This window comes from Lepus europaeus, chromosome 3, assembly GCF_033115175.1.
Source record: "Lepus europaeus isolate LE1 chromosome 3, mLepTim1.pri, whole genome shotgun sequence".
Classification (NCBI taxonomy): domain Eukaryota; kingdom Metazoa; phylum Chordata; class Mammalia; order Lagomorpha; family Leporidae; genus Lepus; species Lepus europaeus.
This window is the reverse complement of record NC_084829.1, coordinates 162,086,087-162,098,434: the sequence shown is the minus strand read 5'-3', so window position 1 is coordinate 162,098,434 and position 12,348 is coordinate 162,086,087. Positions and strand designations below refer to the sequence as shown.

Below are 12,348 nucleotides of genomic sequence, written 5' to 3'. Positions count from 1 at the left end.
TCCTTCACTTCATCCTGGCCTGGTCCTGAAGATTTCTCTATAAAAAGGACTCAAAGACCCAGCATCCTGTTAGCAGTCATTCATTCATTCATTCTAAGAATGAGCAAAAAAACCCACGCACAATGCTCTGTGAGCTGGCAGCAGAAAACATGGCTTTTCCAGACCACTCCCGTGCGTCATCACTTCTTATGCCAACCAGTTCCGAGCGTCCAGAGCCGCTGGACTGACTCTGAGCGCGTGAATATCCCCTCTCAGCAGAACAGTTTATTTCACAGCAGGGCTGTTATCTAAACGAGATCTGTCCTCGCGTCTTTCCCAATTGAGCGGGCGGCTTGTGCAGCGGATCTGGGCATTATCTGCTCCAGCTGTTTCTTCACGGAGGGAAAACTCCAGACACTGGGCTGGCGTGTGCTGTGCACCACGGCATCGCCACAGCCAGACGGTGCTTCCCACACAGTGCCTCCATGCAAACCACGTGACCGGGAAGCGATTTTGTGTTACACTGGCTTCAGCAGTTCTCAGGGACACATATTAACATTGTCAAGACGCAGTGCCCTGAAATTATGATCCTGAGGCTCTTGGACTCATAATTTTGTGCATTCATGAAAAATATAGTTCTACTGATTGGGAGATATGAAAGTACTAAGGTGATTTTTTTATAAGATGTGTTTTCCTCCCATGGGCCAATGCCCTTTAGCATGTTAGCTTCATTTTTCACACGCAAGGTGCTGTATCATGATGTACCCATTATTGGCAATTATTTATCAGTATTGGTTTAACAGCACAAATGCTTCAGCAAGAAGAGCTGGGGTGCCACTGATAAACCAAGGCATTGTTGTCTCTGCTTTCATCTCAAAGGAAAAAGTGCATTTTGTGTCCAGTATCTGTTATTATGTTGCAGTGTTTATAACCTAACACTTTATTAATGGATCATGTTTGAATTCAACCTGCAGATGATAATTACATTTAGGAATACAATACATAAGCTGGACTAAAATAAAAGTCTTCTAAATTTGAAAACATCTAGGGAAAATTAATCCATTAATTCCCTCATGTAACCATGACTTTGCATTTTTATTTTGCATATTGTTCCTGGTTCAAAATGTTGTTATACTCAACTACAACTGATGTACTGGTATAAACCTAAAACACAGACTTATGTGTCTGATTTATGGAAGCAATATCATTATTTTTTAGTCTCATTTTTCATTTATAGAAAAATTGGGAACTTTGAGAAAGGCTGAAGAGAGTGTGAAATATATAACGTTGTTTCCCATCCTTAAGTGTTTTCACATATTTTATCTCTTCCCCTTTAGTTTGTTTTCTTGTATTTATTTTTCTTTATTTGAAAGGCAGAGAGAGAGAGAGAGAGAGAGGAAAAGAGAGGGAGAAAGGGAGAGAGGGAGAGAGAGAAATCTCCCATCCAGTGGTCTACTCCCAAATGCCTACAACAGCTGGGGTTGTGCCAAGCCAAAGCTGTGCGTCTGGAACTCCATCCAGGTCTTCCACGTGGGTGGCAGGGACCCGAGTACTTGAGCCATCACCTGCTGCCTCCAGAGTGTGCATTAGCTGGAAGCTAGAGTGGAACATGGAGCTGGGCACTCCAGAACAGGATGTAGGCACCAGGACGTCTTAACCACTCTGCCAGATGCCCGCTCCCCCAAACCTCCTCCTGTCTCTTGATCAGGATAACTCGTTCTCACCTTTGAGGCTGTAGCATGTCCTTTTCTTTCTGGGGACATCCTCCACATGATCAGCCTGTCCTCACTTCTTCCTGGGAGGTCCCAGGCTTCCTTTGCCCACCATCATCACACACACTTCCCCCGGAGCCCTCACCATGCCCCTTCCTGTGCCTAGCCCAGGGGCCTGCCACACAGTGTCTTCCTGGCTAGTACCAGTGTGTTAAATTTGAGCTGGGGTTCATAGGTAGAGTGATGTATGATGCAATACTAAGTTGAATACGGGAGATGAGGAGGGAAGTGGACGTGTCAGAGTTAGCTGTGGTTACACCAACATAAATCTTTCGGGAAGCAGCTAGAGTGACGCTAACCTTGACTTTTTTGGAAAATGAGGACAATTAGGAGGAATGGTGTGCATGGGGACAGTGGGATGAGGTGGGGGATTCTGAATATGGAGGGAGGGCTTCGAGGACAAAAGCAAAATCTGGGCCTTGATTTGCTGGATTGGAAGTGGGGTCAGCTGGGTGCCAACAAATGTCTCAGCCAGGGTGAGGAGTGAGCCCTGGGAGCCCAGGCAGGACGACCCTTGCAAGCCATAAGCCAGTTGCTCCGGAGAGCATTACACTTTTGCCACCCTCTCTTACCCAGCCTTCTCTCCGTCCCCTAGAGGCCCTCTCAGAATCAGCCAGTGTGCACCACAAAGGCACCTATGTGCAGCAGAAACAGCACTGGAAATCTTCTTCTTTCTCTTCCCGACAGTCCGTAGCACAAGTGGACCTGTCAGCAGGGATGTGGTTAACCTCATAGGGAGCTTTCAAATAAAGCACGCTGCAGGTAGCCGCACGAAAATGTCACAGGGGGCACAGAACCCAGCTGATGCCCGGGAAAATCTGTGCGCTCATGATAAGAGGGTTTGCAGGGCACTGAGGGCAGATATCCGTGGGACCGAACTTTGGAACAAACGCTGACGGTAGAAAGTCTCCTGAATTTAATAACATTTAATACCACAGATGGGATATAGAATGAAAATTCACGAGGATAAGGGGATTTGAGAAAAGGAGATCGAGAGTTTGTATTTTCTCAATCCTTTGTAACGTATTTACAACCGCATTTTATGCAATTTTAAAAATCGTCCTAAGCAGAAAAGGCTGGTTAGGCTGGTTAGTGTGGTGGTGTCTTCTCTCTGTGTGGACTGAGAGCTCTGAGTGTGAGCTACAGGACCCTTCCTGTAACCCCAGATAGGTCAGGTGGTCTCTAAACCCCCCTTGTGTCACACTCACCATGCTGGGAGCTAAGTACTTACTCTCAACCTGATGGGACCCCGGCCTCCTGGGGAAATACAACATCCTGTGTGTTTTTATGGGGCAGCACCACGATGGTGCTTGGTCTGTATTGGCTGCCCCATAGTGTTGGTAGAATGCATGAATGAAGGTGGTGGAAGGAGGTAGTCATAAAGATTTCTCACCTGGGGTAGAGTGTATTCCTGAAGTGTTGGGGCTTCGCACAGAGCCAAGGTAAGTGTTTTGCGGAGTAGTAGCATGCACTGAACGGGAGGGAGAACACAAGCTGCAGAAGGAAGAAGAAATTGGAGGGGAGCTGATGAGCTTGCCCAGGATCCAAGGCCTCGGCAGGACTCAATACCAAGCAGACTAATGGACAAATGAACTTGAGTTCGGGATTCTGAGCTTGGCTGCTAGGAGGCGTTTTGAAGGTCACTCAACTGTTGAGGCTTATTTTAATTTTTGAAAGTTGAGTCTATCAATTAGTATCTTGGATGAGGGACGTCGCCAGTGACTGGGATTGCTCACTTGGCTGACTCAAATAATGAACTTGGATGACACAAGGGCACTGAAATGCTATCTCCAGGTTTCTGTGGGCAAGTGCTGTGTGGATACTTCTTTGTCATGCCTTTAGGCAATTAATGGGTAATTTGGTTAAATATAGATGACATTAAAATGTATTTGCTTTCTAGATTGCAGTTATTTATTTATTTGTTTTATAAACTATCACTAACTAAAAGGGATTTAGAGTGACAGTTGTTGGGAATATAAATTCTAATTATTCAACAGTGTGGTTTTCCTCCTCTAATTATTTTTATCTAATCAAACTCCCAGGAGTCATAGTTCTTCATGTACAGAGAGTTTGAAGCGAGCTTGTGGAGATTGCTAACTGGGGCATAATGTTCATGTTCCTGTTACACAGACTAAATATAGTAAAAGCAATGTGTGAATTTTCAAGGGTCAAGTGTTAGCTAAATTGAAGGATTTTTCTCCCACAAGTGAGGAGAGTTTGCTTATTTCTATTTCCTCAAAGATTTGTTGCTTAATATTTTAGTTCTAACCCAGGTTACTTTTCAGGTACTTCTCCTAGCCATAGATAAGGAACTTCAAAAAGCCTATAGAAAAAACAGAATTAAAACTTGTTTATTTTGGTACAAAACATTTTTGAAATCCACGCGTAATTCTTTTCATACTATGCATTTTCCGTGAGCCTTTATCCTTGGGGGAGATGAAACAGCTGGGCGCACTAAGACCACACGAGCTTTCCTTGTGTGCTGGGTACTTCTAGAATTCTTTCATGATGTGCTATCTCAATGTGGCTTCTTGCCTGCCTGAGCTGCATCACTGAGATGTCACCACAAGAAACAAATTACCCCACAACTTAAATATTATCTACACAGTCCCAGTGGGTGAGGAACGTGGGGGCAGTGTGGCTGCCCCGTTCTTGCTCAGGGAATCTCATGAACTGGTCGTGCAGGGGTCAGCCAGGGCTGTGGCCATCTCAGGGCTCCTCCTGAGCTGGAGATTCTATGCCAAGGATGCCGACTGTGGTGGCTGAGGTGTCGGTGCTGGCTGCTGTCAGGAGCCCCACTGCCCTGCCACGTGGACTCCCCCAGAAGACCACTTCTGTGTCCCCCACCGCAGGACGCACGCTGTCCTCACGCAGCACCCTCGGTCTATGAGTGGACAGGGGGAAACCACAGGCCTAGTCCCGGAAATCAAACCTGCTCATTTCTGGATTTTTCCTGTGGCACGTGGGCCAGCCCATTCAATATGGAAAGGAACCATGCAAGGGGCAGTGTGGTAGGAGAACACCCCGGAAGCTGCTTCCCACAACACTGCTGATGTCACCAGCATCCCCAACAGAACTTGGAACGTTCTACCCTGCAGTACAGTGATCTCTGCCTCTCCTGCCTGCCCGACTGGGTCTAAGACATTCTTCTTATCTTTACATTTCTTGAAGTTTCTGGAACATTGCTGTCAACAGATGTCACCTTCAGTTGAGAAGTTGGAAGCAGAGCCTCTCTCTTAATGAGATAAATGGAGATGTCTGTGATGGAAGGAATCAGACCCAGAGACAGAGACGCTGAGACAAAGAGAGACCGAGAGACACAGAGTCAGATTTGGACAGAGAGAAACTGTGTGTGTGTGAAGGAGAGTGAATGGGAGTTGGAGAGACAGACCGAGTGAGACAATACAACGGAGGTGGACAGCAGATTGAGCCGCACATTTTACTAGATAAATATGAAAACTGATGCTATTTCTGCAGACAGTAGAGAACTAATTGTGTAAGAGCCCACATGTCTTGAGCACTGTGTGACAACAGTCTTCTGTGTGTGGTGGGTGTGGATCCCTTGCCAAATTTTTTACTAAAACACCTTCAATTATGCTTAATATTCTGTGAGCAAAAATTCTCTGGATCACCCCTTTATTTCTTTAAAATAGAGAAATCATCACTTAGAAAGAGCTCTTTAATAATGTCAAGTAAAGCATTTATAATTCTATTTGCATATGGTTGAGTGCTTTATTTAACCCTCAGTTACGTACCCCATAGCCTAGCTCACTGGGGTACAATCATCTAGACTGATTTTTCTTTTAACATTTATGTGTGATTTGAACAAAGGGCACAGAACCATGCTGGGAGGAACACCCCCCGCCCCACCCTTTGAAAAGAAGCCGTGACAGGGCCTTCCCAGAAATGTCCTCCCATCCAGCGTTTCATGCCTGGTCCTGGAGCCACCGCCACACCACAGTCCAACTCCTTAGCATCTGCTGTCTAAACCACTAAAATGACCCGCAGTTCTCACGGCTTCCAGCTTCTCCCCTCCAAACTTCCCAGAGTTTGACTCAGTGGAACACCACTCCTTGCCCAGGGTCAAACACCAGAGAAGTTTATCAGTGACAGAGATGTATCTCTCCCAGTCCCGTGGGCTGCGAAGCCCACCACTGAGGCACCAGCAGATTCAGGGCCCATTAAGGTCCTCTCCCTGCCTCATGGAAGAAGACTTCTCGCTGTGTCCTCCCACTGTGGAAGAGGAGGCCGCTCTCAGATGCTTCTGTTAGGTTTTATTCTCTGATTTCCGTGGTCACGAAAGGCTTTAGGAAGTATGGTCTCTGTCTTCCTGTTACCGGGCACTCGCTGTTGATAGCCGTGGTGGGAATGCATGAAGCACCTGAAGTAAAGTGGTTCTGGTGTCTGAAGGCTGTGGAGGATGCACTCAATGAACAAGTGCCAACGAAAGGGACAGGAAGGGGGAGGGTCGGTCTGGAACCAATCTGGAAGTCTGGGGTTTGGATTTGAACATAAAGCTCAGGATATACTGTGGGGTTGGATGGCAAAGAGCATGTGTTTAGGAGTGAAAGAGCCAGAAGTCTACTAGGTTCTGCAAGGACACCCCAACTGCAGCGGATGGTGTGCAGACAGAGCAGGATGTTGTGTAGAGGAGGGGCAGATCAGCTTATGAGTCTGAAATGGAAAAAAAAGGGTGTGATATGTTCCTGTGGATTTGTCCTAAGAGGAGGAGCATGGTGGGGGGCAAGAGGCACAGGGTCACCACACAGATCCCGGGAGTCAGGTGAAAGCAAGCCAGAGGCAAGCAGCCTGCAGACTCATTTATTTCAATTGGTACAGCAGCTTATATACCCAACACAGCCAATCCAGTCAAGGGGCAGTCTATGCCCTAACCAATCACAGCCTGTTGCCAGGCAGTTTCCAAAGCCATCCAATCACAGCCTGTTGCCAGGCAGTTTATGTTGCCAGCAGCCATCTTGGCATGGCCTTCTCATTCCACCACAGCTTAGGAGTCTGAAATGGAAAAAAAAAAGTATGTGATGTTCCTAGCATGGTGCCCGACATACAGCAGGTGCTCGGAACCTGGTCCCTCCTTCCTCTTTGTTCTGTTCCCTGGGAAGTTAGTGTGTAACCCTTTGGCCTTGAAGTGCTCTTTACTCATTTTTTGAGGTTGAACTAATAACCCTTTTTTAGATATCATGTTTATTTCTCACCTGACTCTGCATAACCACTGGGAATATTCTTAATAAGAGATAACCATGGGGCTGGCACTGTGATGTAGCGGTAAAGCTGCCGCCTGCAGTGCTGGCATCCCATACAAGTGCCAGTTTGAGTCCCTGCTGCTCCACTTCTGATCCAGCTCTCTGCTATAGCCTGGGAATGCAGTAGAAGATGGCCCAAGTCCTTGGGCCCCTGCCCTCATGTAGGAGACCTGGAGGAAGCTCCTGGCTCCTGGCTTCGGATGGGCATAGCTCTGGTTTTTGCAGCCATTTGTGGAGTCCTAGGCAACTCTAGCTGGTGTCCATCACCATCACAGTTTGCTGTGATGGACACCAGCTGGGTTCGTCCCAGGAAGAGGCTTGTTGTCTTCCTGATGACTAGGGTCAGCTGCACCTGCTGTGTGTTTCCCTTCTGCCTCTCAGTTCCAAGATGAAGTGGCCTGCTGTGCCTGAAGCTTGCTTTCTAGGACTTCTGTGTCCCTGGAAGGCTGTGCCACAGCCTGTGAGAACCAGAGCCACCGGCCCCACGGCCTGCAACTGCCTCTGCTCCAGTCACACTGGTGGGAGAGGGAGAAGCCCTCCAATGCCCTTGATTTCGGAGAGTGTGTGCTTCTGCGCCCAACCCCTGGACCTCTGCAGCCTTTCCTGGTGTGGTAGACCCCTGAATCGGCACCGGGCTTAACTCACACTGTGGCCTCTGATGTCCTGGCCATTTCTGGCTGTTATGTCCCAGAGAGCATGGTGGGTGGATGTTCCGTGGATGGTCCAGGTGCTCTGGACAGACTCGGACCACGTTGTGCTTTAAGGGGCGACCATAAACATGTACTGCTGTCCTCCATGAGAGAAGCCTTTTTCTACTCTTCCTTTCTGATAGGAGAGGAAAAGAACCCATGTGCTAGACTGATGGCTGCGTACCATGGACCCTGAGCTCTCTCTGGGTCCCCGTGGTAGCTGTTCATGGTCTGACTTCTGTGATTTTTTAAGTTGTCTTTTTATTTTCTCTACAGAGTCATTTCTAAGTTTTCTTTTAAATCTTCTGTATAGGGACACTTTTGTGAATGTTCTAATATTTTCTCCAGTTTGTCCATGTGTTGATAGCACATTAGGGGTCTATAAAGGCCCAGTTTACCATGTTGCTATAGGCAAAGTGGAGAATATTTTTTCATGTAACTTAGCTTTGAGAGAAGATGACAAAATACGCAGCTCTGTTGGTTGACAGAGGGACAAGGAATGTGTGTGCTTCTGCGCTTGTGCATGTGGTGTGTGGAGGAGTGACTCGGGTTAGAATTAAGAAACCATTATACATTGTCTGTAAGAGGAAAGCCCTTAGAAGAGAAAGTTGAAAGCTCAGAGCTGTCACTGCCTGATGAAGTAAGGCCTTGGAAGTGGAGGTGCAGGCTCTGAGAAGACTTTGATGGGTTCAGAGAGGGGAAGAGAAGCACCAAGCCGGAAGGGACACACATGCTCATGTGAGGTTGACCATGGCGTTAGAAGCACTCCTGCCAAAGTTGGGAGTTGTTTTTTTTTTTTTTTCTTTTCCCCCACTTGGCTTTGTATTCAATGTTGCTTTGAAATAAATGGGATCACCATTTTGAAAACATTTTAGTTGTTGAAAAATTGTCTTCTATAATGCTATTATTTAATATTAATTTTCCTAGGGAATGGGCTTTTGAAGTGCTTTTAGATTGCTATGTGTTGCATGTGAAATGAACATGTTTATTTTGTATTTTACTAGCGTTACATGGGGAATAAGCCTATCTAAAGATTCCAATAACTTTGTTGCTATTAAAATTGCCTTGGGACTGATCTCAAATTAATATATTCATTTTGCCTCCTATCGGGTAGAAACTAATGTGGTTTATTTGCCAGCAAAAATACATGTTTTTTCAGGAGTTTTTTTTTTTTTTGCAAAGTATCTTAAGGGAATCTAACATTTTGGTTTATTGGTAATCTCCTAACCATAATTGAGAAGTTCCGTATTTGGATGGGAAAGTGGGGGCACAATAGATAAAATTTTGAAGAGGAAGAATAAATAATAAATATTAATAAATTATCTTTTATTTCTAACTTTTGTTTTCTACTTGCCAGTGAATTATAAGTGATTGTTTAACATACTATTTTGGTATAATAGTATCTTTTATTTCGATTTTGGAGAAGTTTAGAATCTGTTTATTATTACAATTAAATTTAAGATTTATTTCTTTATTTGAGAAGCAGAGTTAGAAACAGAGAGAGGAAAAGACAGAGAAGGGTCTTCCATCCACTGGTTCACTCCCCATATGGCTGCAACTACAGGAGATGGGCTGATCCGAAGCCAGGAGCTTCTCCCAGATCTCCCATGTGGATGCAGGGGCCCAAGCACTTGGGCCATCTTCCACTGCTTTCCCAGGCCATTAACAGAGAGCTGGATCAGAAGAGGAGAGCTGGAGCATGAACCAGTGCCCATGTGTGATCCCAGTACCACAGGTAGAAGCCTCACCTACTACACTACAGCGCTAGCCATCGAAGCGTTTATTTAATATATATATATATATATGTATGTATATATATATATATACACACACACACATACATACATACATGTACTTGAAAGTCAGAGCTACAGAGCAAGAGGGAGAAGCAGATTGACAGAGATCTTCCATCCAGTGATTCACTCTCCAAATGCATGCAACAACCAGGACTTAACCAGGCCAAAGCCAGGAGCCAGAACTCCACCAGGATCTCCAAGATGGGTGGCAGGAACCCAAGTACTTGGGCCATCACCATTGCCTCCCACATGCAACAACAAGAACCTGGATCAGAAGTAGAGGCAGGAATCAATCCCAGGCATTCCAATATAGGATATGGGTTTCCCACCCGGGAGCTTAACTCACTGCACCATAACACCTGCCCAAGAAACATTTATTCTAAACCTTCCGGTGCCTGGCAGTAGGGGAATATTGATATGACCTAGACACAGCATGTACTCTGAAGGAAGTCGGAGAAGCTATAAGGCGATAATCAATCAGCAGAACTGTGCACTAGTGCACGGAGTGATTAGTGGGTTAATCGGGATTATAAATCAGGGAGACTTCCAAAAGTGATTATATTTAAACTCAAGTATAAGCAGATTTATTGATAAATGCATTGACATCAATAATATCAAATTAGGAGAATCAACATTCTATATTGTTGAGAGAGCACCTCGAATTTTCAAGATGTGGCCTTGGTACATGGGAACTCAGTGCAGGCCTGTCTTTACACACACAGCATGCTCCAGCAACCCTACGAGGTCACACAGATGGTTGTGAAGTGCTGTTTGCCCTTCCGCTCTCTGAGGTGCCGCTGCAAACCCCTTCCTTTGTCTTTGCAGGGACCCTGTCCTGGTCTTCCAGTGCAACCACCGCCACGTGATTTGCTTGGACTGTTTCCACTTGTACTGTGTGACGCGGCTCAACGACCGGCAGTTTGTCCACGACCCCCAGCTTGGCTACTCCCTGCCCTGTGTGGGTGAGTCCTGAACCTTGTTTCTTTCCATTTCTGAGACTAGTTAAGAACAGAAGAGGCACTGTTGGTGTTGAGGTTGATTTCTTTCTGAGAGGATTCGTTCTGAGAGGAGCAGCATGGTGGGGGCAAGAGGCATGGAGTCACCACACAGACCCCGGGAGTCGGGTGAAAGCGGACCAGAGGCAAGCAGCCCGCAGACTCGTTTATTTCAGTTGGTACAACAGCTTATATAGCCAAGACCACCAATCCGGTCAAGGGGTGGTCTATGCCCTAACCAATCATAGCCTGTTGCCAGGCAGGCTCCGAAGCCATCCAATCACAGCCTGTTGCCAGGCAGGCTCCGTTGCCAGGTGGGTTTCAAAGCCATTCCTGAGTAACTGATGCTCGCTTGCCAGTGGCCATCTTGGCATGACCTTCTCATTCAACCACATTTCCCCCTTTTCATTTATTTTTGAGCAACGGGAGGCATGATTCTTGGCCATACCATTGTTGACTCCGTTTCCATGTGGTCTCCGTATGCGGCTGTGCCTGTCTTAGGTTGTCCCCCAGGGGATCTTACCCGTCGCTGACTAACCAGCGCTCAACACAAGAGACCACAGCATTGCTTGCTCAGATAGGGGTAGGAATGAGGAACAATGGTTATCAGGAATGGCATGACCGCACACAGGCTGTGGGCTGTTCGAGTGGCTGACCAGAGCTAGTGGGGTATAAAACAGTAACAGATGTGGCTATGGGCAGTTCTGAGAGGGGGTTATCTTTCCCATGTCTGAGTGTTTAAGAGCAGCATGCCATACCAACTCTAGCCAAAGGAAAGACACGCACAGCACTGCTGCCATAACAATGCAAATTCCTAGTACCTCAGCAGCTGATGGCATTATGCAGGGGGTTCCCTACCTTAGACGAACAGACAGTGGTGTATCAGATCGTACGTATGTCCTGTGCTTAGTAGGGGACTTCCTTGATTCGTTAGGTCAAGGCCGTATGCCCACATGGTGTCTCCGGAGCGTCACCTCTCTTGAGTGAGGCAAGATGACTTGGTTCTGAATTCTGGGATGATCAGTCCCTTATGTGAATTCTCCGGGTGAATTGAAAGTAAAAGGAGGAGCCGAGAAGCGACGTACACTTCTGGGTGGTGTGTGCTAACCTGGGGTCACTTAGACCGAGGACAAGGGCAAGGAAAGGGGCTTAGGAGGGGGTTCTGTGCTCACCCTCACAGAACCGAACAGCACACAAAACACCGAGGGGCCTACTCGCTGAAATCCAGGGGGGACCTCACTGTGTCCAATACACTGTCTCTCTCTCAGTCATGTTGGGCGCCAGATGTTGCAGTTGATTTCTTCTGAGAGGACGAGCGTGGTGGGGGCAAGAGGCATGGAGTCACCACACAGACCCTGGGAGTTGGGTGAAAGCGGGCCAGAGGCAAGCAGCCCGCAGACTCGTTTATTTCAGTTGGTACAACAGCTTATATAGCCAAGACAGCCAATCCGGTCAAGGGGTGATCTATGCCCTAACCAATCACAGCCTGTTGCCAGGCAGGCTCCGTTTGCCATGTGGTTTCCAAAACCATTCAATCACAGCCTGTTGCCAGGCAGGCTCCATAGCCAGATGGGTATCAAAGCCATTCCTGAGTAACTGATGCTCACTTGCCAGTGGCCATCTTGGCATGGCCTTCTCATTCCACCACACGTTGGCATCAGACTATCTTAGTCCTAATCCTGACTAGAGGATGGGCAATTTAAATCCGATCTTTGCTGGGTAAGACATACTCATGCTTCAGTTACCAAAGATATAAAACTCTAGGGAGCCGTGATGAACTAGAAAATGTATAACTTTTATAAAGGCACTGAAATTAAATTTTGAAATTATGATTCATCCAAGATACAAAGTATGGC

The 12,348-nt window shown here is 46.7% G+C and overlaps 1 protein-coding gene across 2 annotated transcripts in view; it reads left to right on the top strand.

The window, feature by feature from the left end:
* Positions 1 to 12,348, top strand: part of PRKN (parkin RBR E3 ubiquitin protein ligase) — a 1,356,574-nt gene that overhangs the window by 934,094 nt on the left and 410,132 nt on the right. For both annotated transcript variants that reach the window (XM_062187015.1, XM_062187014.1), the window contains exon 7: positions 10,323 to 10,459. In XM_062187015.1, the coding sequence (XP_062042999.1) occupies positions 10,323 to 10,459 (137 nt within the window). The remainder of the gene's footprint in view (positions 1 to 10,322; positions 10,460 to 12,348) is intronic.